The following is a 23,355-nucleotide window of genomic DNA, read 5'->3' as shown; positions in this document are numbered from 1 at the left end:
GTCCTCTCACCTGTCCCCTCACCTGTCCCTTCACCTGTCCTCTCACCTGTCCCCTCACCTGTCCTCCACCTGTCCCCTCACCTGTCCCCTCACCTGTCCCTCACCTGTCCCCTCACGTCCTCTCACCTGTCCTCTCACCTGTCCCTCACCTGTCCCTCACCTGTCCTCTCACCTGTCCCCTCACCTGTCCCCTGTCCCTCACCTGTCCCCTCTGTCCCTCACCTGTCCCTCACCTGTCCCCTCTCACCTGTCCTCACCTGTCCCCTCACCTGTCCCCTCACCTGTCCCCACCTGTCCCCTCACCTGTCCCCTGTCCCCTCACCTGTCCTCTCACCTGTCCCTCACCTGTCCCCTGTCCCCCACCTGTCCCTCACCTGTCCCCTCACCTGTCCCTCACCTGTCCCCTCACCTGTCTCTCACCTGTCCCTCACCTGTCCCCTCACCTGTCCCCTCACCTGTCCCTCACCTGTCCCCTCTCACCTGTCCTCTCACCTGTCCCCTCACCTGTCCCTCACCTGTCACCTGTCCCTCACCTGTCTCACCTGTCCCTGTCCTCTCACCTGTCCCCTCCTGTCCTCCCTGTCCCCTCACCTGTCCCCCTGTCCCCTCACCTGTCCTCTCACCTGTCCCCTCACCTGTCCCCCTGTCCCCTCTCACCTGTCCTCACCTGTCCCCTCTCACCTGTCCCTCCTGTCCCCTTCCCACCTGTCCCTCACCTGTCCCCTCACCTGTCCCTCACCTGTCCCTCTCACCTGTCCTCTCACCCCTCACCTGTCCTCTCACCTGTCCCCTCACCTGTCCCCCTGTCCTCTCACCTGTCCCCTCACCTGTCCCCTCACCTGTCCCCTCACCTGTCCCCTCACCTGTCCCTCACCTGTCCCTGTCCCCTGTCTCACCTGTCCCTCACCTGTCCCTTTCCCTCACCTGTCCCCCTGTCCCTCACCTTCCCCTCACCTGTCCCTCTGTCCCCTCACCTTAGTTTTCGTTCTAATCGCGGCAAAAAACACAAATATAAATATAAGTCATTTAGTTTTTCTAAATGTTTTAAAGTTTCTGTTTTTAAAGCCTTTGTTGCCAGATTTTTTAACTTTATTTTACTTTGATCAAAAAAAAAAAGAAAAAAGAAAAAAGACCAAAAAAATCATAATTTACAGTAAAAAATCAAATAAACGTTAATTCGTTCTTTCTGAAATCGTCACGTTCCTGATTGTGACGGCGCTCTGAAGGGGGAGCGACTTAGGACTCAGAGCGCCGAAAGTGAAACATCAGGACGTTTTCTTTCTGAGCTCCTCCGTGTTTTTAATGAAGTCAAAACCGATTCTTTTTTTTGCACTTGTTCTGGTTTGTGGAGTCGTAGCATTTTTACTTTTAGACCTTTTACTTTTATTTGAAGGAAATTCAGGTTACTGATTTAAAGACGCACACGGCCCGTTTTTATCTTCCTCTTATTTCTTAATCTGCTGAGATAAAATCTGCTGGAAAAAGAAATTATAATTTTAGACTAAACAAGCAGCAATTTGTGAAAAAGTGGAAGTTCTAAAACACATTTGTGACGTCACACCGGGAGAATTCTGTCCAAAACTTTGACACAATTTACACAAAAACACATTTTTCTGACTCTTGAAACTTGATTTTTATTTGTCACGTCAGAATCTCAGGGAAATTAGACGAGTTTAGAGTTTGTTTGGGATCACGCTGCAGAAAAGCTCGGCCAAGATTTAAATCTAAACACTTAAATCAACCAGAAAATGACTTAAAGAAAAGAAATGACGTGTCCGTGCAGCGAAATCATTTTACTCGACAAATTCTGTTAAAATAATCGACTCTCGACGAGAATGAAGCGTCTGAGCTCAGAGTTCATGGGCTGGAAATAAATTTATGAGGCTCAGTTTGAGATAAACAAACTTAAAATCAGTTTATGTTCAGTGTTCATGGCCTGAGAATAAATTCAAAGACACCAAATTCTAAATAAAATGCTTTAAATTCCGCCAAATTCTAAATAAAATGCTTTCAAATTCAGCTAAATTCTAAATTAAATGCTTTAAATTCTGCTTGTGTTCACGGCCTGAGAATAAATTCAGACGCTAAATTCTAGATCTAAGTTCTTGTAAATGGATCGTCGCTTCTTCTTTTAAACATTTTTCGCCTAAATTTAAGATTTTCTGACGAGTCGAGTCTTGGAAGAAAAATATGTGACACTTTTTAAGATGAAACAACCGATTCAGAACGAGAGTGAGTAGAAAATAAAATCTGAAAACAAGATGAAAAACCTGAGAGAAGTTTTAAAATCTTGGTCAGACCTGAGGAATTTGCAGTGATGAAATTCTCCCGTGTCGTGACGTCACCATTTATCAGCAGGAAGGAAGATTTGAAACGGAAAAAAACGGACCAAAAAAAAAAAAAAAAAAAAGGTCAAATCTTGAATGTAACTGAAGTGTGTTTTGGTGATTCTGGACACGGCACTTTTCCTGCGACTTTGGGGATTTGAAACTGTATTTCTGTGAGAAAAGCACTGAGCCTAAAACTGTTGAACTTCTGAAACATGAAGTGTACAGAACGTTCCGGCGCCGATGAAGGAAACGCCCGAGGAACGTCCACGCCTCAAACTCTGTCGTCTTTCAACAATCAATAAAAACATTACAACACTGTGATTCTGTCGTGTCTCTGCAAACAAATCCTCAAGAAAAACAGACAAAATAAAATAAAATAAACTGAACTGATGAACAAAAACAAGGATCACGTCCAGAACAAATATGTACAAATCCAAAATACACAGAGTAAAAAGTGCAGAGTTAAAACTGACTCTGACTGAATCAATTTGAACATTTTCTCAGTTCTAGATTTAATTGAATAATTATTTGTGTAAATGTTCATGAAGTAAAACTGGACCAAAGTTCCTGTTTAACCCAAACCCAGAGTTAAATGATAAACAGAGAACACTGTGTAGAGTTATTCTGATTTAACTCAACCACACACAGAGGGGTTTTATTTTGACACTTTATTTGAGTTAATTTAAGATGAAATTATGAACAAAACTGGTTCAAACTGGTTCAAACTGGAGGGAGTTTGAAGTGGAGGAGACAAATTAACACTAAGAAAAGTTGAATTAACACAAAGAGAAGTTGAAATAACTTAAATTAACTTTATTTCGAAGAGTTAAAATAACACTTTCTGTGTTTAAAACTACGACGGAGTAAAAGGGTCAGATAAAAAAATAAATGCTGGCGCTACGAGAATAAAGTCGTAACATTTCGACATTAAAGTGATAATTTTACGAGAATAAAATCGTAATAAAATCAAAGTCAAAGTGAAAAATGCGGCAGAAGAAGAACCTTGTTTTTCAAAATAAAACCAAAAATAAGAAAATGAACAATTTTCTTCATTATTTGCACCTCTGGACTAAACCAGGACTAAACCAGGACTAAACCAGAACTAAACCAGAACTAAACCAGAACTAAACCAGGTCTGAACCAGGACTAAACCAGGACTAAACCAGAACTAAACCAGAACTAAACCAGGTCTGAACCAGGACTAAACCAGGACTAAACCAGGACTAAACCAGGACTGAACCAGGACTAAACCAGAACTAAACCAGGTCTGAACCAAGACTAAACCAGGACTAAACCAGAACTAAACCAGAACTAAACCAGGACTAAACCAGGACTAAACCAGGACTAAACCAGGACTGAACCAGGACTAAATCAGAACTAAACCAGAACTAAACCAGGACTAAACCAGGTCTGAACCAGGACAAAACCAGGACTAAACTAGAACTAAACCAGGACTAAACCAGAACTAAACCAGGTCTAAACGAGGTCCGAGACCAGACCGGGTCTGAGACCAGAACTTAGACAAGAACTGAGTCAGGGACCAAGACTGAGACCGGGACCAGACAAGAACTGAAAACGGTTCAGTCCTGGTTTAGTCCTGGTTCAGTCCTGGTTCAGTCCTGGTTTAGTCCTGGTTCAGTCCTGGTTCAGTCCTGGTTCAGTCCCGCATCGCATTTTAAAGAGACAAACACTATTTCCCATTTCCGTGACTTAAACCAGGACAAAACCAGGGGCCTCATTTATAAATCTCGCTTACGCAAAAATCCGTGCGTGCGCTTCCTACGCCAACCGCGGTATTTATAAAACTCGACTAAGTCGTGGCTCTTTGTTTAACTCTACACCAACTCTGAACCTCCTGTAAGTTCTACACAAAGTCTGGAGACACGGGGAAAAAGCGACACTCGTGGAGAGAAGCAGAAGTGAACAGAGTTTGAGGAAGAGTTTGATCAGAAAATCCACGTATACAGAAGAATGACCTTCAGATTTGTACATTTAAGTGTTTGGTTAAAATACGGAGCAGAGCTGTTTATTCCATCATTATTCTCCACAATATTAAACATTTGACACTCGTGCACGAGCGCGAACATGTTCCTGGACTCGGTGCAGCGCAGAGTCTCACAGTCCACAACAAGACCACAGACACACACTGACCAACACAGACTGACCAACACAGACTGACCAACACAACTGACCAACACAGACTGACCAACACAACTGACCAACACACACTGACCAACACAGACTGACCAACACAACTGACCAAACACAGACTGACCAGACTGACCAACTGACCACACAGACTGACAACACACACAACACACACTGACCAACACAACTGACCACACACTGACCAACACAGACTGACCAACACAGACTGACCAACACAGACTGACCAACACAACTGACCAACACAGACAACACAGACTGACCAACACAGACTGACCAACACAGACTGACCACACACACTGACCAACAACTGACCAACACAACACAGACTGACCAACACACTGACCAACACAGACTGACCAACACACACACTGACCAACACAGACTGACCAACACAAACTGACTGACCAACACACACTGACCAACACAGACTGACCAACACACTGACCAACACAGACTGACCAACACACACACTGACCAACACACACACTGACCAACACACACCAACACTGACCAACACAGACTGACCAACAACACAACTGACCAACACAGACTGACCAACACAACTGACCAACACATGACCACACAGACTGACCAACACAGACTGACCAACACAGACTGACCAACACAGACTGACCAACACACACTGACCAACACAGACTGACCAACACAGACTGACCAACACACACTGACCAACACAGACTGACCAACACAGACTGACCAACACAGACTGACCAACACAACTGACCAACACACACTGACCAACACAGACTGACCAACTGACCAACACAGACTGACCAACACAGACTGACCAACACAACTGACCAACACAGACTGACCAACACAGACCAACACAGACAACTGACCAACACAGACTGACCAACACAGACTGACCAACACACACTGACCAACACACACTGACCAACACAGACTGACCAACACAGACTGACCAACACAGACACTGACCAACACACACTGACCAACACAACTGACCAACACAGACTGACCAACACAACTGACAACACAGACTGACCAGACTGACCAACACAGACTGACCAACACAACTGACCAACACAGACCAACACAGACTGACCATGACCAACACAGACTGGACCAACACAGACTGACTGACCAACACAGACTGACCAACACAGACTGACCAACACAACTGACCAACACAGACTGACCAACACAGACTGACCAACACAGACTGACTGACCAACACACTGAAACACAGACTGACCAAACAACAGACTGACACACAACTGACCGACACAGACTGACCGACACAGACTGACCAACACAGACTGACCACACACACTGACCAACACAGACTGACCACACAGACTGACCAACACACTGACCAACACAGACTGACCAACACAACTGACAGACTGACCAACACACAGACTGACCGACACAGACTGACCAACACACAGACTGACCAACACAGACCAACAACTGACCCAACACAACTGACCAACACAGACTGACCAACACAGACTGACCAACACAACTGACCAACACACCAGACTGACCAACACAGACTGACCAACACAGACTGACCAACACAGACTGACCAACACAACTGACCAACACAGACTGACCAACACAGACTGACCAACACAAACTGACCAACACAGACTGACCAACACAACTGACCAACACAGACTGACCAACACAGACTGACCAACACACAGACTGACCAACACAGACTGACTGACCAACACACATGACCAACACAGACTGACCAACACAGACTGACCAACACACTGACCAACACACAACTGACCAACACAGACTGACACACTGACCAACACACACTGACCAACACACACTGACCAACACAGACTGACCAACACAGACTGACCAACACAACTGACCAACACAGACTGACCAACACAGACTGACCAACACAGACTGACCAACACAGACTGACCAACACAGACTGACCAACACAGACTGACCAACACAGACTGACCACACAGAGGACGAAATATGACCTGAGAGAGAAAAACTCTTCCCTCGGACGCAGCAGGAGCCAGACTTTGATTTAATGAACAAAACTTTAACACTTTTACTCTAGTCTTTACGCACCGAGCGCCAGAGTGACCCGAGTCTGTGACCCGAGTCTGTGACCCGAGTCTGTGACCTGAGTCTGTGACCCAAGTCTGTGACCCGAGTCTGTGACCCGAGTCTGTGGACAACACGAAGCCCACTGCCCGAACCTGACCCCAACCAAAATCTGCCCTACATTTTTGTGTAATGGGAACTGAGCACATGACCCAGACCCACACTCACAGACCCACACTCACAGACCCGCACTCACAGACCCGCACTCACAGACCCACACTCACAGACCCGCACAGACCCGCACTCACAGACCCACACTCACAGACACAGACACACACTCACAGACACAGACACACACTCACAGACCCACACTCACAGACACAGACCCACACTCACAGACCCGCACTCACAGACCCGCACTCACAGACCCGCACTCACAGACCCACACTCACAGACCCACACTCACAGACCCACACTCACAGACACAGACCCGCACTCACAGACACAGACACACACTCACAGACCCACTCACTCAGACCCGCACTCACAGACCCGCACTCACAGACCCGCACTCACAGACCCGCACACACTCACAGACCACACTCACAGACCCGCGCTCACAGACCCGCGCTCACAGACCCGCACTCACAGACACACACTCACAGACACACACTCACAGACCCGACTCACAGACCCACACTCACAGACCCACACTCACAGACACACACTCACAGACACACACTCACAGACCCACACTCACAGACACACACACAGACCCACTCACAGACCCACACTCACAGACACACACTCACAGACCCGCACTCACAGACCCGCACTCACAGACCCACACTCACAGACACACACTCACAGACCCGCACTCACAGGTTCAGCAGTTTGGATGTTTCGTTTGGACTTTCATTGGCAGAATAACATCTGTATCTGATGTGTTTCGTGCTAAATCTGTGTCCTCGTGTCCTCGTGTCCTTCCCTCGCTCCTTTCGCTCTCCAGGGGAGGGCATCTGAATCTCTCACACGCGCTCATAATTTGACCGTTCAGATCAGCACGTATCTACGTGTATATGTATAAATACAGGCCCAGTCCTCACACACTTCATACACAGACTTAAAAATATAGAGATAAAACACATGTGTTTTACTGTAAAGATGTTCTGCCTAAATATTATCAAATATGATGTTGAAATGTTACAACTTTATTCTCGTAGCACCAGCACCTTTACTTTGTTTTAATCTGACCCTTTTACTCCGTCGTATTAAACAACTAAAATAAAACTGAAATATTTTAAGATGAAACTTTAATCCTCCAGGGGGAGGGACCTGACACACACGAGGAGGGACCTGACACACACGAGGAGGGACCTGACACACACGAGGGGGGAGGGACCTGACACACACGAGGAGGGACCTGACACACACGAGGAGGGACCTGACACACACGAGGAGGGACCTGACACACACGAGGAGGGGGACCTGACACACACGAGGAGGGACCTGACACACTGACACACACGAGGAGGGACCTGACACACACACGAGGAGGGACCTGACACACACGGGGGGACCTGACACACGGGGGGGAGGGACCTGACACACACGAGGAGGGACCTGACACACACACGAGGAGGGACCTGACACACACGAGGAGGGACCTGACACACACAGGGGGAGGGACCTGACACACACGAGGAGGGACCTGACACACACGAGGAGGGACCTGACACACACAGGGGGGACCTGACACACACGGGAGGGACCTGACACACACGAGGAGGGACCTGACACACACGAGGAGGGACCTGACACACACGAGGAGGGACCTGACACACACAGGGGGAGGGACCTGACACACACGAGGAGGGACCTGACACACACGAGGAGGGACCTGACACACACAGGGGGAGGGACCTGACACACACAGGGGGAGGGACCTGACACACGGGGCGCACGTGCCTTTGTCCTGATGTGAATGGAAAAACTTCAAACCCTGAGTGAGCCCGCGCTGGAGTGACGTCAGCGCGGCTCTGCATGTGGTGCGATCTGATTGGCCGTGAACCCGGAAGCGTCGGATGAGGCGGACTGAGTTTTTTTCCAGAAACCTCCGCCGGATCCGTTGCACTTCCGGGAGCCGCTGGAGGAGCCGGAGGAGCCGCTGGAAGAGCCGGAGGAGCCGGGGTGATGGAGCTCCGCTGGGGGCCGGTTCTGTCCTGGGTTCTGGTCTGGGTTCTGGTGTGGTTCGGCTGGGTTCGGCTCGGGTTGGTGTCCGCGGGCTGGAGCGCGGCGGATGGAGGCGGATGGTGCGTCACAAACTCAAACACAAAATCATTTAAACTGGAATATTTTAATTCATATTTTTGAGTTACTGTTTTTCTATTACGCTTTTATAATTTATTTTTTATTCATGAGCGAATTAAAACGTGATTTTCTTGTGTAAATACAACTTTAAATTCTCAAACAGAACTAAAAAACTCCACTTTTTTATTTCTGTTTGGTGAGTCCACATGTCCCTGTGTCTCTGTCCCACAGATTTATACAAAACCACTGATTTGTCCCAATTTATACAAGAAATGTCCCAGTGTCTCTGTTTTGGACCAGTTTTATTCCTGCTGACAGTAAAGAGAAACATAAACAGACATTTGTTTTGGTAAAATACAGAAAATCTGCTGAAAAATGACCAAAACACAAAGAAAATGTGACTAAACTGACTCATGTTGGTCATGAATTGTCTCTGCAGAACAATTTTCTGTAGTTACACACTCATCTTACAATTTTATTATTATCAACCACCAAAAAAACAGGCATGTCCCACTTTATTTTATTTTGATGCCAAAGATGCCAAATTCTAAATAACAGCTTTAAATTCTGCTAAATTCTAAATTAAATGCTTTAAATTCTGCTTGTGTTCACGACCTGAGAATAAATTCAAAGAGGCTAAATTCTAGATCTAAGTTCTTGTAAATGGATCGTCGCTTCTTCTTTTAAACATTTTTCGCCTAAATTTAAGATTTTCTGACGAGTCGAGTCGAGAAGAAAAATATGTGACACTTTTTAAGATGAAACAACCGATTCAGAACGAGTGAGTAGAAAATAAAATCTGAAAACAAGATGAAAAACCTGAGAGGTTTTAAAATCAACCACCAAAAAAACAGGCATGTCCCAGTTTATTTTATTTTGAAAATCTGTTCACCCTAATTTATGTTTATTTATTTATATTTGATTAGATCCATAGTTTTAACCTTCAAATTATTCTAGATTATTAAAAAAAGTAGAAATGATCCTGAATAAATGAATCAGTGAGAAACATTTAGACTTTAGCGCCATCTAGCGGCGACTTACAAAACTGTATTTTTGTAAATTTGTCTCAGTTTAGTCCTCATTTAGACCTGAGTTAGTCCTGGTTTAGACCTGATTTAGTCCTCACACATCACAATATAATATAATAACAAAGAGAAAGGTGGAGCCAGACCACAAACTGAAACAGAGAAACCAGGTCTGAACCAGAACTAAACCAGGTCTGAACCAGAACTAAACCAGGTCTGAACCAGAACTAAACCAGGTCTGAACCAGGTCTAAACCAGGACTAAACCAGGTCTAAACAGTCTGACACTAACAGTAGGTGAACAGACTTTAAGGCTGCAGTGTCTCATATAAAAATCATTTTTCTATCAATAATATTTTTAATACGGTGAAGTAAAGACTGGACTTTTTATTTTCTTTAAACAGATTTATTCAGATTTATTATTATTTATTCAGATCCTCGTCTTTGCTTTTCTACAACAAACAAAAGTCTGTTCATGGAGATTTGGGCTCAACACACAATTTGAAGAAAACAAACGAGAATTTTCAGGATGTGGTTGGTTCATTCATGTCGTTTTAAAAAACATGACAATATCAAGTAATCCAAAGTAATCAGATTACATTACTCACTTGAAGTAACTTAATGGATTCTGTTACAAACTACATTTTGGGGTGTGTAATCTGTAATCTGTAGGGGATTACATTTTAAAAGTCACCCTCCCAACACTGTCTACTGGTCGTTTTCTTCTCAGGATCTCGAGTGCAGATCCCAGTCTGGACGACGGGGGGCGCTGTAACATCCAGGTGCTGGACACTATTTCCTACTCGGACTTTCTGGACAGGTCCGTCTCATGTCAGTGTGTGTTAGAAACATGAAACGATGGGTAAAAACTGTTTGTTTTCTTCATAATCCTGTTGTTTTTTTGGACAGGTTTGCGTTCAGTCGCCCCGTGATCCTCAGAGGCGTCACAGACAACACGGTGAGCTTCACTTCAAACATCTCACACCTGCTCGAGCTGAGCACAGTATAAACCAGAGGTGCTCAGAGGTCGTGTGGGTCGATCGCCGTGTCTCGTCTCGGACTCGTGTTTGGACTCGGTCTTGTCTCTCACTCGAGGTCTGACGCTCAACAAGTGTGATCATGTTTCATTACAGCCGCTGCTGTTGGTAATAAACTTGTAGCGGGTGCAGGAGCGTGTGGTACCTGTTGTAGTACTCGGTGGTAGAAGTGTAGTAGTAGTAGTAGTAGTAGTAGTAGTAGTAGTACTTGTAGCGGGTGCAGGAGCGTGTGGTACCTGTTGTAGTACTCGGTGGTAGAAGTGTAGTAGTAGTAGTAGTAGTAGTAGTAGTACTTGTAGCGGGTGCAGGAGCGTGTGGTACCTGTTGTAGTACTCGGTGGTAGAAGTGTAGTAGTAGTAGTAGTAGTAGTACTTGTAGCGGGTGCAGGAGCGTGTGGGGCGTCTCAGTGCAGCCTGTGCGCTCATTTGAAACCCGCGGAGACTCTACGGCGCATCACAAACACACACGCTCCCTATGCACGGCTCGTCTGCGACAGCGTGTGCCCTCGTGTACCAGCGTGCATCACAGGGCAGGTTCAACTTCCTAAACATCCTACCTGTCCACCTGCCTCACGTCAGCACGCCGCCCCTCGCCTTTTCACGCTCTCGCTCCTTCCTGCGTACAGCCAACACAAGTGTGACCAAACGTCCGTTTTTCCCCGGACATGTCCGTATTTTGCGTCCTGTCCGGGGCATCCGGTTTCTTTTTATAAAGTGATGCAAATGTCTGGGTTTTTTTTTTTTTTTTTATAAAGTGATGCAAATGTCTGGGTTTTTTTTTTTTTTTTTATAAAGTGATGCAAATGTCCGGGTTTTCAGTATCGTTCATTAAATCGATCGTCTCTCGTAGCATCGGTCAGTCTGAAACACACTGAAGCACAAAAGCACATTTAACAACGACTTGGACAAGAAATTGTCAGTTTTCCGTCCCGGTCGGGACAAGTGTGAGTCCATGTGCACAGGTTGAGGTGAGAGTTCAGTGTCCCTCGTTTATCGTGGGAGTTATGTTCTAAAAATAACCTGCGATAGTTGAAATCCACCAAGTATCAACTTTATATTTTACAATTATTCTATCTGTTTTAAGTCTGTAAAACCTCAGCACAAACTTTATACACTTTTCTCCGACAGGATCGACAGGTGCAACACTTTTTACTTCCTTCTTAAAACTTGTTGCTGCTGTCGTCCTTTTGTTATTTTCCTCCTTCTTTATGTAACAAACTGAAGATTCATTTATTCCATAATGGAGCCGACAGAGCAGAGTCCAGTACAGGACCACACCTGCCAGGACAGGACCACACCTGCCAGGACAGGACCACACCTGCCAGACAGGACACACTGCCAGGACAGGACCACACCTGCCAGGACAGGACCACACCTGCCAGGACAGGACCACACCCGCCAGGACAGGACCGCACCTGCCCGTTAACCCGAGATTATATCAAACTTTTGCGCTGCCTACGACACGGACTGAACCAAGACTAAACCAGGACTGAAGAGGAGGACTAATCCACGACTGAACTCGGACTAAAACAGAACTGAACCAGGACTAAACCAGGACTGAACCAGGACTCACCGTCAGGTCGGGTTTGGAGGTGACGCAGGAGAAAGGAGCGGCTCAGCTCTGCTCCTCACAGGAGTTAAACGCGGCAGTTGCTCGATCTCACTTTGTGGACAAACTGCTCGGGGTTTTCTCTCTTAAGTCCAAGATTAGACCTGGTTTAGTCCTGGTTTAGTCCTGGTTTAGTCCTGGTTTAGTCCTGGTTTAGTCCTGGTTTAGACCTGGTTTAGTCCTGGTTCAGTCCTGGTTCAGTCCTGGTTCAGTCCTGGTTCAGACCTGGTTTAGTCCTGGTTTAGTCCTGGTTTAGTCCTGGTTTAGTCCTGGTTTAGACCTGGTTTAGACCTGGTTTAGTCCTGGTTTAGTCCTGGTTTAGTCCTGGTTTAGTCCTGGTTTAGTCCTGGTTTAGTCCTGACCCACCCGTGTGTAATTACTACCCGCCTGTAATACACAATACGCGTTCATACGCTGTAAAAAAATAAAAATAAATAAAATCCGTGAAACGGTGAGACTCCCCCCCCCCCCCTCCTTCCCCCAGGTGTCCGGGTTTTTACAGATTTAAATATGGTCGCCTCAGCGAACACAAGCCCCTCCCACTGTGCGCTGATTAGAAGAGCAAGTCCAGGTAAACCTCAGACGGTCAGTGAGAAGAAACTGCTGTATCCTGGACAAACACCTGAGGAGGAGAGTTTGAAGAACGACTCAGACTCAAACCTGGATTCAGTTTGAAAATCGTTCTTCTGTTGTTGTTTTGCAGAAGTTCCAGAGACTTTGCTCGAAGCAGAACTTACTGCGAGAGTACGGAGACCGCACGGTCAGACTGAGTACTGCAAACACTTACTCCTACAGGAAAGGTACTGCAGTATTTACACACAGTACTACACATACTACAAATATCAGCTCCTGAGTCGCTGGTGTCTCCACAGTGGACGTGTCCTTCAGGGAGTTTGTGGAGCAGCTCCTCCGGCCTCAGAGTCTCGACGCTCTGGGAAACGGTGAGACAAACGCAGACTGGACACGAGGGGGGGGGACGAGGGGGGGGACACGAGGGGGGGGACGAGGGGGGGGGGGGGGGACACGAGGGGGGGACACGAGGGGGGGACACGAGGGGGGGACACGAGGGGGGGGGGGGGACACGAGGGGAGAGGGGGACACGAGGACCTGGTTTATGGCTCAAATCTTCAAAATATTTACTGAAAATCTCCACATGAAACAAAAACTGTCACAAAGTTCAGACTCTCCTGTGTCTGGAGAAATGAACTAAAGGTTTAGTCCTGGTTTAGTCCTGGTTTAGACCTGGTTTAGACCTGGTTTAGACCTGGTTTAGTCCTGGTTTAGTCCTGGTTTAGTCCTGGTTTAGACCTGGTTCAGTCCTTATATATATTATTTGTATATTTTTTTCTGTGGAATGACTATAGTGTTTGAAGAGAAGAATGGCATATTGGCTGATGTCAAAACTTGGGGGAATAGTTGATTGCCAATGAAGTAAAGATGAAAATACTGGAAAAAAGTGAAAAAATGCCTTATTTTCTGGCATTAAATTGAGCCAAAATCATGTAGAAATGTGTTTGATGAATATGTTTTTCACTGAATGTTGTCACCACATGTTGTTCTTTACATCTGGAATGTATTTGTAGACACTTTACCCAATCCACTCAGGATTTGAGGACATTTTTCATTTTTCAAAATTTTCTATCACAAAATGAAGGTTACCGACACTAAAATGGCCACAATTTTTTTTCGTGATATTTCCAGAAGAGCAGAGCCTCCGATTATTGATCCTCAGGGTCACAGTAAAAAAAAAACACAAATAAAAAGTGCGGCAGACGATGTCAGGTTCAACCCATTTTCTAGGACGAGAGCCTCTCCTGAGACTCTGACATCATCACACGTCAAACTAAATAAAAATAGAATTCTAAAGTCCGTTCATGTTGTATTTTGGTTGTATATTTGTTGTTATTTTGTTTATATTTGTTGTATATTTGTTGTATATTTGTTGTATTTTTGTATATTTTGTTGTATTTGGTTGTATATTTGTTGTATTTTGGTTGTATATTTGTTGTATTTTGGTTGTATATTTGTTGTATATTTTGTATTTTTGTTGTATATTTGTTGTATTTTTTGTATTTTGGTTGTATATTTGTTGTGTATATTTTGGTTGTATATTTGTTGTATTTCAGTTGTATATTTTGGTTGTATATTTGTTATATATTTGTTATATTTCCGTTGTTTTTCAGACACGTTGTATTTCTTTGGAGATAATAACTTGACTGAGTGGGAGGTTCTGTTGTCAGAGTACAGCCCCCCTCCCTTCACCCTCCCCCACACCACACGAGCCTACAGCTTCGGGATCGCAGGTACTACAAGTACTACAAGTACTACAAGTACTACAAGTACTACAAGTACTACAAGTACTACAAGTACTACAAGTACTACAAGTACTACAAGTACAAATACTACTACAAGTACTACTACAAGTACTACAAGTACTACTACAAGTACTACAAGTACTACGAGTACTACGAGTACTACAAGTACTACTACAAATACTACAAGTACTACAAGTACTACTACAAGTACTACAAGTACTACAAATACTACAAGTATACTACAAATACTACAAGTACTACAAGTACTACAAGTACTACAAATACTACAAATACTACAAATACTACAAGTACTACAACTACTACAAGTACTACAAGTACTACTACTACAAATACTACAACTACTACAAGTACTACAAGTACTACAAATACTACAAGTACTACAAGTACTACAAGTACTACAAGTACTACAAGTACTACAAGTACTACAAGTACTACAAGTACTACAAGTACTACAAATACTACAAATACTACAAGTACTACAAGTACTACAAATACTACAAGTACTACAAGTACTACAAGTACTACAACTACAATACTACAAGTACTACAAGTACTACAAGTACTACAAGTACTACAAATACTACAAATACTACAAATACTACAAGTACTACAAGTACTACAAGTACTACAAGTACTACAAATACTACAACTACTACAAATACTACAAGTACTACAAATACTACAAGTACTACAAGTACTACAAGTACTACAAATACTACAAGTACTACAAATACTACAAATACTACAAGTACTACAAATACTACAAATACTACAAGTACTACTTCTGCTGCTGTTATTAATCCTGATAGTCTTCCTAATCTTCTTCTTCTTCCTCCTCCTCTTCTTCTTCTTCTTCCTCCTCTTCTTCTTCTTCTTCTTCTTCTTCTTCTTCTTCTTCTTCTTCTTCTTCTTCCTCTTGGTTCTGGTTCTGATCTGGTTTTGTTCTCGTCTTTGGTCCAGGAGCTGGAACTGGAGTCCCGTTCCACTGGCACGGCCCCGGGTTCTCTGAGGTCATCTACGGACGCAAGGTGTGGACCGGGACCGGACCGGGTTTAAACCGGGACCGGACTGGGACTAAACCAGAACTGAACCTGGACTAACTGAGTGTTTGTTTTCAGCGCTGGTTCCTGTTTCCTCCAGACAAAACGCCGCACTTCCACCCCAACAGGAGCTCCCTGTCCTGGGTCACTCACACCTACCCCAGCCTGAGCCTGGAGGACGCCCCCCTGGAGTGCACCATCCGCCCCGGAGAAGTACGGGACCGGACCGGGACCGGACCGAGACGGGACTAAACAGGGACTAAACAGGGACTAAACAGGGACCGGACCGGGACTAAACAGGGACCGGACCGGGACTAAAACAGGGACCGGACCGGGACTAAACAGGGACCAGACCGGGACTAGACCTGGACTAAACAGGGACCAGACCGGGACTAAACAGGGACCAGACCGGGACTAGACCTGGACTAGACCGGGACTAAACAGGGACCAGACCGGGACTAGACCGAGACCAGACCGGGACTAAACAGGGACCAGACCGGGACCAGACCGGGACTAGACCGGGACTAAACAGGGACCAGACCGGGACTAAACAGGGACCAGACCGGGACTAGACCGGGACTAAACAGGGACCAAACAGGGACCGGGACCGGGACTAAACAGGGACCAGACCGAGACCGGACCGGGACTAGACCGGGACTAAACAGGGACCAGACCGAGACGACCGGACCGGACCGGACCGGACCGGGACTAAACAGGGACCAGACCAGACCGGGACTAGACCTGGACTAGACCGGGACTAAACAGGGACCAGACCGGGACTAGACCGGACCAGACCGACCAGACCGGGACTAAAACAGGGACCAGGGACCGGGACCAGGGACCGGGACTAGACCGGGACTAAACAGGGACCAGACCGGGACTAAACAGGGACCAGACCGGGACTAAACAGGGACCAGACCGAGACCGGACCGGGACTAGACCGGGACTAAACAGGGACCAGACCGAGACCAGACCGAGACCAGACCGGGACCAGACCGGGACCGGACCGGGACTAAACAGGGACCAGACCGGGACTAGACCTGGACTAGACCGGGACTAAACAGGGACCAGACCGGGACTAGACCGGGACTAGACCGAGACCAGACCGAGACCAGACCGGGACCGGACCGGGACTAAACAGGGACCGGACCGGGACTAAACAGGGACCAGACCGGGACCGGACCGGGACTAAACAGGGACCAGACCGAGACTAAACAGGGACCAGACCGGGACCGGACCGGGACTAAACAGGGACCAGACCGAGACCAGACCGGGACTAGACCGAGACCAGACCGGGACTAAACAGGGACCAGGGACTAAAACCAGGACCAGACCGGGACTAAACAGGACCAGACCGGGACTAAACAGGGACCAGACCGGGACCGGACCGGGACCAGACCGGGACCAGACCGAGACCAGACCGGTACTAAACAGGGACCAGACCGGGACCAGACCGGGACCAGACCGGGACCGGACCGGGACTAAACAGGGACCAGACCGAGACTAAACAGGGACCAGACCGGGACCGGACCGGGACTAAACAGGGACCAGACCGAGACCAGACCGGGACTAGACCGAGACCAGACCGGGACTAGACCGGGACTAAACCAGGACCAGACCGGGACTAAACAGGGACCGGACCGGGACCGGACCGGGACCAGACCGGGACTAGACCGAGACCAGACCGGTACTAAACAGGGACCAGACCGGGACTAAACAGGGACCAGACCGGGACTAAACAGGGACCGGACCGGGACTAAACAGGGACCGGACCGAGACCAGACCGAGACCAGACCGGGACCAGACCGAGACCAGACCTGAACTAAACCAGGACCGGACCTGGACCGGACCGGGACTAGACCGGGACTAAACAGGGACCGGACCGGGACTAAACAGGGACCAGACCGGGACCGGACCGGGACTAGACCGAGACCAGACCGGGACTAGACCGGGACTAAACCAGGACCAGACCGGGACTAAACAGGGACCGGACCGGGACCAGACCGGGACTAAACAGGGACCAGACCGGGACTAAACAGGGACCGGACCGAGACCAGACCGAGACCAGACCTGAACTAAACCAGGACCGGACCTGGACCGGACCGGGACTAAACAGGGACCAGACCGGGACTAAACAGGGACCGGACCGAGACCAGACCGAGACCAGACCTGAACTAAACCAGGACCGGACCTGGACCGGACCGGGACTAAACAGGGACCGGACCGGGACTAAACAGGGACCGGACCGGGACTAAACAGGGACCAGACCGGGACTTAACAGGGACCAGTCCGGGACCGGACCGGGACTAGACCGGGACCGGACCGGGACTAGACCGAGACCAGACCGGGACTAGACCGGGACTAGACCGGGACTAAACCAGGACCAGACCGGGACTAAACAGGGACCAGACCGGGACCGGACCGGGACCAGACCGGGACTAGACCGGGACTAGACCGACCGGGACTAAACAGGGACCAGACCGGGACTAAACAGGGACCAGACCGGGACCGGACCGGGACCAGACCGGGACCAGACCGGGACCAGACCGGACCAGACCGGGACCAGACCGGGACCAGACCGGGACCAGACCGGGAGACCAGACCGGGACCAGACCGGGACTAAACAGGGACAAGACCGGGACTAAACAGGGACCAGACCGGGACTAAACAGGGACCGGACCGAGACCAGACCGAGACCAGACCTGAACTAAACCAGGACCGGACCTGGACCGGACCGGGACTAAACAGGGACCAGACCGGGACTAAACAGGGACAAGACCGGGACTAAACAGGGACCAGACTGGGACTAAACAGGGACCGGACCGAGACCAGACCGAGACCAGACCTGAACTAAACCAGGACCGGACCGGACCGGACTAAACAGGGACCGGACCGGGACTAAACAGGGACCGGACCGGGACTAAACAGGGACCGGACCGGGACTAAACAGGGACCAGACCGGGACTAAACAGGGACCAGACCGGGACCGGACCGGGACTAGACCGAGACCAGACCGGGACCAGACCGACCGGTACCAGACCGGTACCAGACCGGTACTAAACAGGGACCAGACCGGGACTAAACAGGGACCAGACTGGGACCGGACCGGGACTAGACCGGGACCAGACCGGGACTAAACAGGGACCAGACTGGGACCGGACCGGGACTAGACCGGGACCGGACCGGGACTAAACAGGGACCAGACCGGGACCAGAGCGGGACCAGACCGGGACCAGACCGGGACCAGACCGAGACCAGACCGGGACTAAACAGAGACTAAACTGGAACTAAACCAGGACCTTAACCAGTACTAAACCGGAGTCTAAACCAGGTCTAAACCGGGTCCGTTTGCTGCAGGTGCTGTTCTTCCCTGACCGCTGGTGGCACGCGACCTTGAACCTGGACACGAGCGTCTTCATCTCCACGTTCCTGGGGTGACCTTTGACCTCTGACCTCTGACCTCTGACCTCGCTCTGCCGCTACAGACAAACGTTCTGATTTTAATAAAACTCTTTTTATTCTTTGACCTGTTTTGTTTGATTCGTTTTACACTTTGTCGTCGTCAGGATCTGATCGTCTCATCGATTCACCTGAAGGACACAGACCGACGATCGAGAATAAAATCCTCTGAGTCAACAAAGATTTGAGCCTTAAAGCCACAGTCTGGAACTTTTTAGTCAGAACATAAAATTAAATAAAGGAAGTTTTTTTTTAATCACACTAAAAAATACGAAACACAACCCAGAGGAAGTTTCACCACGATCCAACTCTGAGGAGACTCTGAACTCCCGGTCTAGTCCCGGTCTAGGTCTAGTCCCGGTCTAGTCCCGGTCTAGTCCCGGTCTAGTCCCGGTCTAGTCCCTGTTAGTTTACTGTTTTATGAATGTAAATAAGTCTCGACTGTCGGGAGATAAACACATTTTATTCACAAACACAAACAGGAACAGAAGGTTAAAAATCACATGAAGAGAGGGATCAAAAAGTCCTGGTCCAGACCTGGTCCAGACCTGGTCCAGACCTGGTCCAGACCTGGTCCAGACCTGGTCCAGACCTGGTCCAGACCTGGTCCAGACCTGGTCCAGTCCTGGTTCAGACTTGGGGGGAGGAGCTGAGCAGCAGGAGCCACTGTGTGAGGGACAATTTCTTTTCTTGATTCTGAAACAAACAAAAACAAACAAAAAAAAAAGGTTAAACTCTTAAATGGAACATAACTCCGCCCCCTCACCTGTCCCCTCCCACTCCCCACATGTCTGTGACGTCACGGCGCTCACCTGTACGTCTGTGATGTCACGGCGCTCACCTGTAGGTCTGTGACGTCACGGCGCTCACCTGTACGTCTGTGACGTCACGGCGCTCACCTGTACGTCTGTGATGTCACGGCGCTCACCTGTAGGTCTGTGATGTCACGGCGCTCTCACCTGTAGGTCTGTGACGTCACGGCGCTCACCTGTACGTCTGTGACGTCACGGCGCTCACCTGTACGTCTGTGATGTCACGGCGCTCACCTGTACGTCTGTGATGTCACGGCGCTCACCTGTACGTCTGTGATGTCACGGCGCTCACCTGTACGTCTGTGATGTCACGGCGCTCACCTGTACGTCTGTGATGTCACGGCGCTCTCACCTGTACGTCTGTGATGTCACGGCGCTCACCTGTACGTCTGTGATGTCACGGCGCTCACCTGTACGTCTGTGATGTCACGGCGCTCACCTGTAGGTCTGTGATGTCACGGCGCTCTCACCTCTAGGTCTGTGATGTCACGGCGCTCACCTGTAGGTCTGTGATGTCACGGCGCTCTCACCTGTAGGTCTGTGATGTCACGGCGCTCTCACCTGTACGTCTGTGATGTCACGGCGCTCACCTGTACGTCTGTGATGTCACGGCTCTCACCTGTACGTCTGTGATGTCACGGCGCTCACCTGTACGTCTGTGATGTCACGGCGCTCTCACCTGTAGGTCTGTGATGTCACGGCGCTCACCTGTAGGTCTGTGATGTCACGGCGCTCACCTGTAGGTCTGTGATGTCACGGCGCTCACCTGTAGGTCTGTGATGTCACGGCGCTCACCTGTAGGTCTGTGATGTCACGGCGCTCTCACCTGTACGTCTGTGATGTCACGGCGCTCTCACCTGTACGTCTGTGATGTCACGGCGCTCACCTGTAGGTCTGTGATGTCACGGCGCTCACCTGTAGGTCTGTGATGTCACGGCGCTCACCTGTATGTCTGTGATGTCAAGGTGCTCTCACCTGTAGGTCTGTGATGTCACGGCGCTCTCACCTGTACGTCTGTGATGTCACGGCGCTCTCACCTGTACGTCTGTGATGTCACGGCGCTCACCTGTAGGTCTGTGATGTCACGGCGCTCACCTGTAGGTCTGTGATGTCACGGCGCTCACCTGTACGTCTGTGATGTCACGGCGCTCACCTGTACGTCTGTGATGTCACGGCGCTCACCTGTATGTCTGTGATGTCACGGCGCTCACCTGTACGTCTGTGATGTCACGGCGTGCCCCCTCCCTCTGCACCGACAGCAGGGTCACGCCCCCTCTCCTCGGGTATCCGTCCTCCACCTGCAGCTCACACACGACGGCGGCGCTTTTCAGGAACACGAGACGGCGAAGAGACGGACGCCAATCGATCGCAAAACTGCAACGACAACAACAACACGGCGTGAAGGGAGGGGCGTTTCTGGGAGGGCATCCGGGTCATTCCGGGTCTTACCTGTGGCGAAGAGTCTGGATCTCGCTCAGGAGTTCACTCTGACCTCTGAACTTCTGCAGCAGCTCCAACAAAACCGACCTGAGATCGAACCTGGACCCAGAAGAACCGTCCTCCAGACCCCAGACCTCACTCACCTACAAAGACCAGAACCAGAACCAGGACTCAGACAGAACCAGAACCAGGAATAAATCTGGACTAAATCAGGTCTAAATCAGGACTGAACCAGGGATTTGGACTAAACTCAGATGATGAAGATCTGTGGTGACCTCGGTACCTGCAGAGTGAAGGTGTCGTCTGGACCAAACTTCACCGTGAGCCTCAGAGGCTCCGAGTCCAGACCAGGACCAGGATCTAGACCAGGATCTAGACCAGGCTCTAAAGGAGGACCAGGGTCTAAACCGGGATCGGGGATGATCTCCAGACTGAGCTCAGATGGACTCAGGGACACCAGCTTCATCTTCATCACGTCCTGCACCAGAGACACCTCCACCTGCAGACTGACACACGACTCAGGTCAGGCTCCAGGTCAGGCTCCAGGTCAGGCTCCAGGTCAGGCTCCAGGTCAGGCTCCAGGTCAGGCCTGAGTCCAGGTCTGAGTCCAGGTCTGAGTCCAGGTCTGAGTCCAGGTCTGAGTCCAGGTCTGAGTCCAGGTCTGAGTCCAAGTTGAACCTGAGTTGATTCTGGATCCGAATCCTGGTCAAGTCCGAGTTCCTGAGAGCACGTCTAATACCAACACCTGTACAAAGGTTAAACCAGTCCTGGTTTAGACCAGGACTAAAACTGGACTAAAACCAGGTCTAAACCAGGACTAAACCAGGACTAAACCAGGACTAAACCAGGACTAAACCAGGACTAAACCAGACTAAACCAAGACTAAACCAGGACTAAACCAAGGACTAAACCAAGACTAAACCAGGACTAAACCAGGACTAAACCAAGACTAAACCAGGACTAAACCAAGACTAAACCAGGACTAAACCAGGACTAAACCAGGACTAAGATCTAACCCGTCTCATTCAGGATCTGACTGTTGCCGATGGTGTCAGGTGGTGTCAGGTGGAGACGGGTGGAGTCAGGTCATGTGAGCCACTCACTCGTCTCTGATTCGCTCCCAGTCGATCATGTGACCTGCGGTGACCTCGGCCTCGGCGAGGAGCCGCCGCAGCTCGACCTCACTCTGCCGCAAAGCATCATGGGCCGAGAGAAGAGACGCCTGCAGCGCCTCCTGCTGGGCGCCCTGCACACACACAACACACACTTTATACATACACACACACACACACACATTTATACATACACACACACGCACTTTATACATACACATACACACACTTTATACATACATACACATATACACACACACACACTTTATACATATACACACACACACACACTATACATACACATTTATACATACACACACTTTATACATACACACACACACACTTTATACATACACACACACACACTTTATACATACACACACACACACACTTTATACATACATACACATATATACACACCCTATACATACACATGTACACACACACACACACACACACACTTTATACATATACACACACACACTATACATACACATATACACACACTTTATACATACACATTATACACACACATATACATATATGTGTGTTGTATACCTGTGTGTGTAGTGTGTGTAGTAGTTGTGTGTGTGTGTGTTGTGTACCTG

The 23,355-nt window shown here is 48.6% G+C and overlaps 2 protein-coding genes and 1 long non-coding RNA gene across 8 annotated transcripts in view; 1 reads left to right on the top strand and 2 right to left on the bottom strand.

Annotated features, from left to right (window-relative positions):
- Positions 1-432: 432 nt before the first annotated feature.
- Positions 433-874, bottom strand: LOC129408598 (uncharacterized). Its single transcript, XR_008632027.1, has 3 exons — positions 772-874; positions 612-635; positions 433-455 (listed from the first exon to the last, which is right to left on the bottom strand). It is a non-coding gene; the product is annotated as an uncharacterized LOC129408598 (long non-coding RNA).
- Positions 875-8,647: 7,773 nt separating this feature from the next.
- jmjd8 (jumonji domain containing 8) lies at positions 8,648-19,450 on the top strand. The gene is made up of 9 exons (XM_055152505.1): positions 8,648-8,881; positions 10,634-10,723; positions 10,813-10,861; positions 13,252-13,348; positions 13,421-13,489; positions 14,732-14,851; positions 15,845-15,912; positions 16,003-16,137; positions 19,282-19,450. Exons 1-9 carry the CDS (start codon positions 8,763-8,765, stop codon positions 19,360-19,362), a joined length of 828 nt encoding a protein of 275 aa, XP_055008480.1. The 5' UTR covers positions 8,648-8,762; the 3' UTR covers positions 19,363-19,450.
- A 377-nt stretch (positions 19,451-19,827) lies between these two features.
- si:dkey-225f5.4 (uncharacterized) overlaps positions 19,828-23,355 on the bottom strand; it is a 10,325-nt gene continuing 6,797 nt past the window's right edge. Inside the window, exons 5-10 of one of the 6 annotated variants that reach the window (XM_055152480.1) lie at positions 22,739-22,881; positions 21,919-22,141; positions 21,645-21,778; positions 21,407-21,569; positions 19,998-20,079; positions 19,828-19,964 (exon numbers count right to left, since the gene is read on the bottom strand). In XM_055152480.1, coding sequence (XP_055008455.1) covers positions 20,014-20,079; positions 21,407-21,569; positions 21,645-21,778; positions 21,919-22,141; positions 22,739-22,881 — 729 coding nt within the window. In that variant the 3' untranslated portion in view covers positions 19,828-19,964; positions 19,998-20,013. Of the gene's footprint in view, positions 20,080-21,406; positions 21,570-21,644; positions 21,779-21,918; positions 22,142-22,738; positions 22,882-23,355 lie in introns of all 6 variants that reach the window. The other 5 variants (XM_055152483.1, XM_055152482.1, XM_055152481.1 and 2 more) reach the window with 5 other exon arrangements.

This window comes from Boleophthalmus pectinirostris, unplaced genomic scaffold, assembly GCF_026225935.1.
Source record: "Boleophthalmus pectinirostris isolate CB_2022bp ecotype Guang Dong unplaced genomic scaffold, ASM2622593v1 HiC_scaffold_17, whole genome shotgun sequence".
In the NCBI taxonomy this organism is placed as follows: Eukaryota; Metazoa; Chordata; class Actinopteri; order Gobiiformes; family Gobiidae; genus Boleophthalmus; species Boleophthalmus pectinirostris.
The sequence above is the reverse complement of the archived record's forward strand: the minus strand, read 5'-3'. Positions and strand labels throughout refer to the sequence as shown.

What these genes read in the sequence shown, in the direction of transcription:
- jmjd8 (XM_055152505.1), top strand. Translation starts at nt 8,763, where the DNA reads ATGGAGCTCCGCTGGGGGCCGGTTCTGTCCTGGGTTCTGGTCTGGGTT. An exon ending in TACTCGGACTTTCTGGACAG is followed by an intron (nt 10,724 to 10,812) that starts GTCCGTCTCATG and finishes TTTTTTGGACAG; the next exon opens with GTTTGCGTTCAGTCGCCCCG. An exon ending in AGGTCATCTACGGACGCAAG is followed by an intron (nt 15,913 to 16,002) that starts GTGTGGACCGGG and finishes GTTTGTTTTCAG; the next exon opens with CGCTGGTTCCTGTTTCCTCC.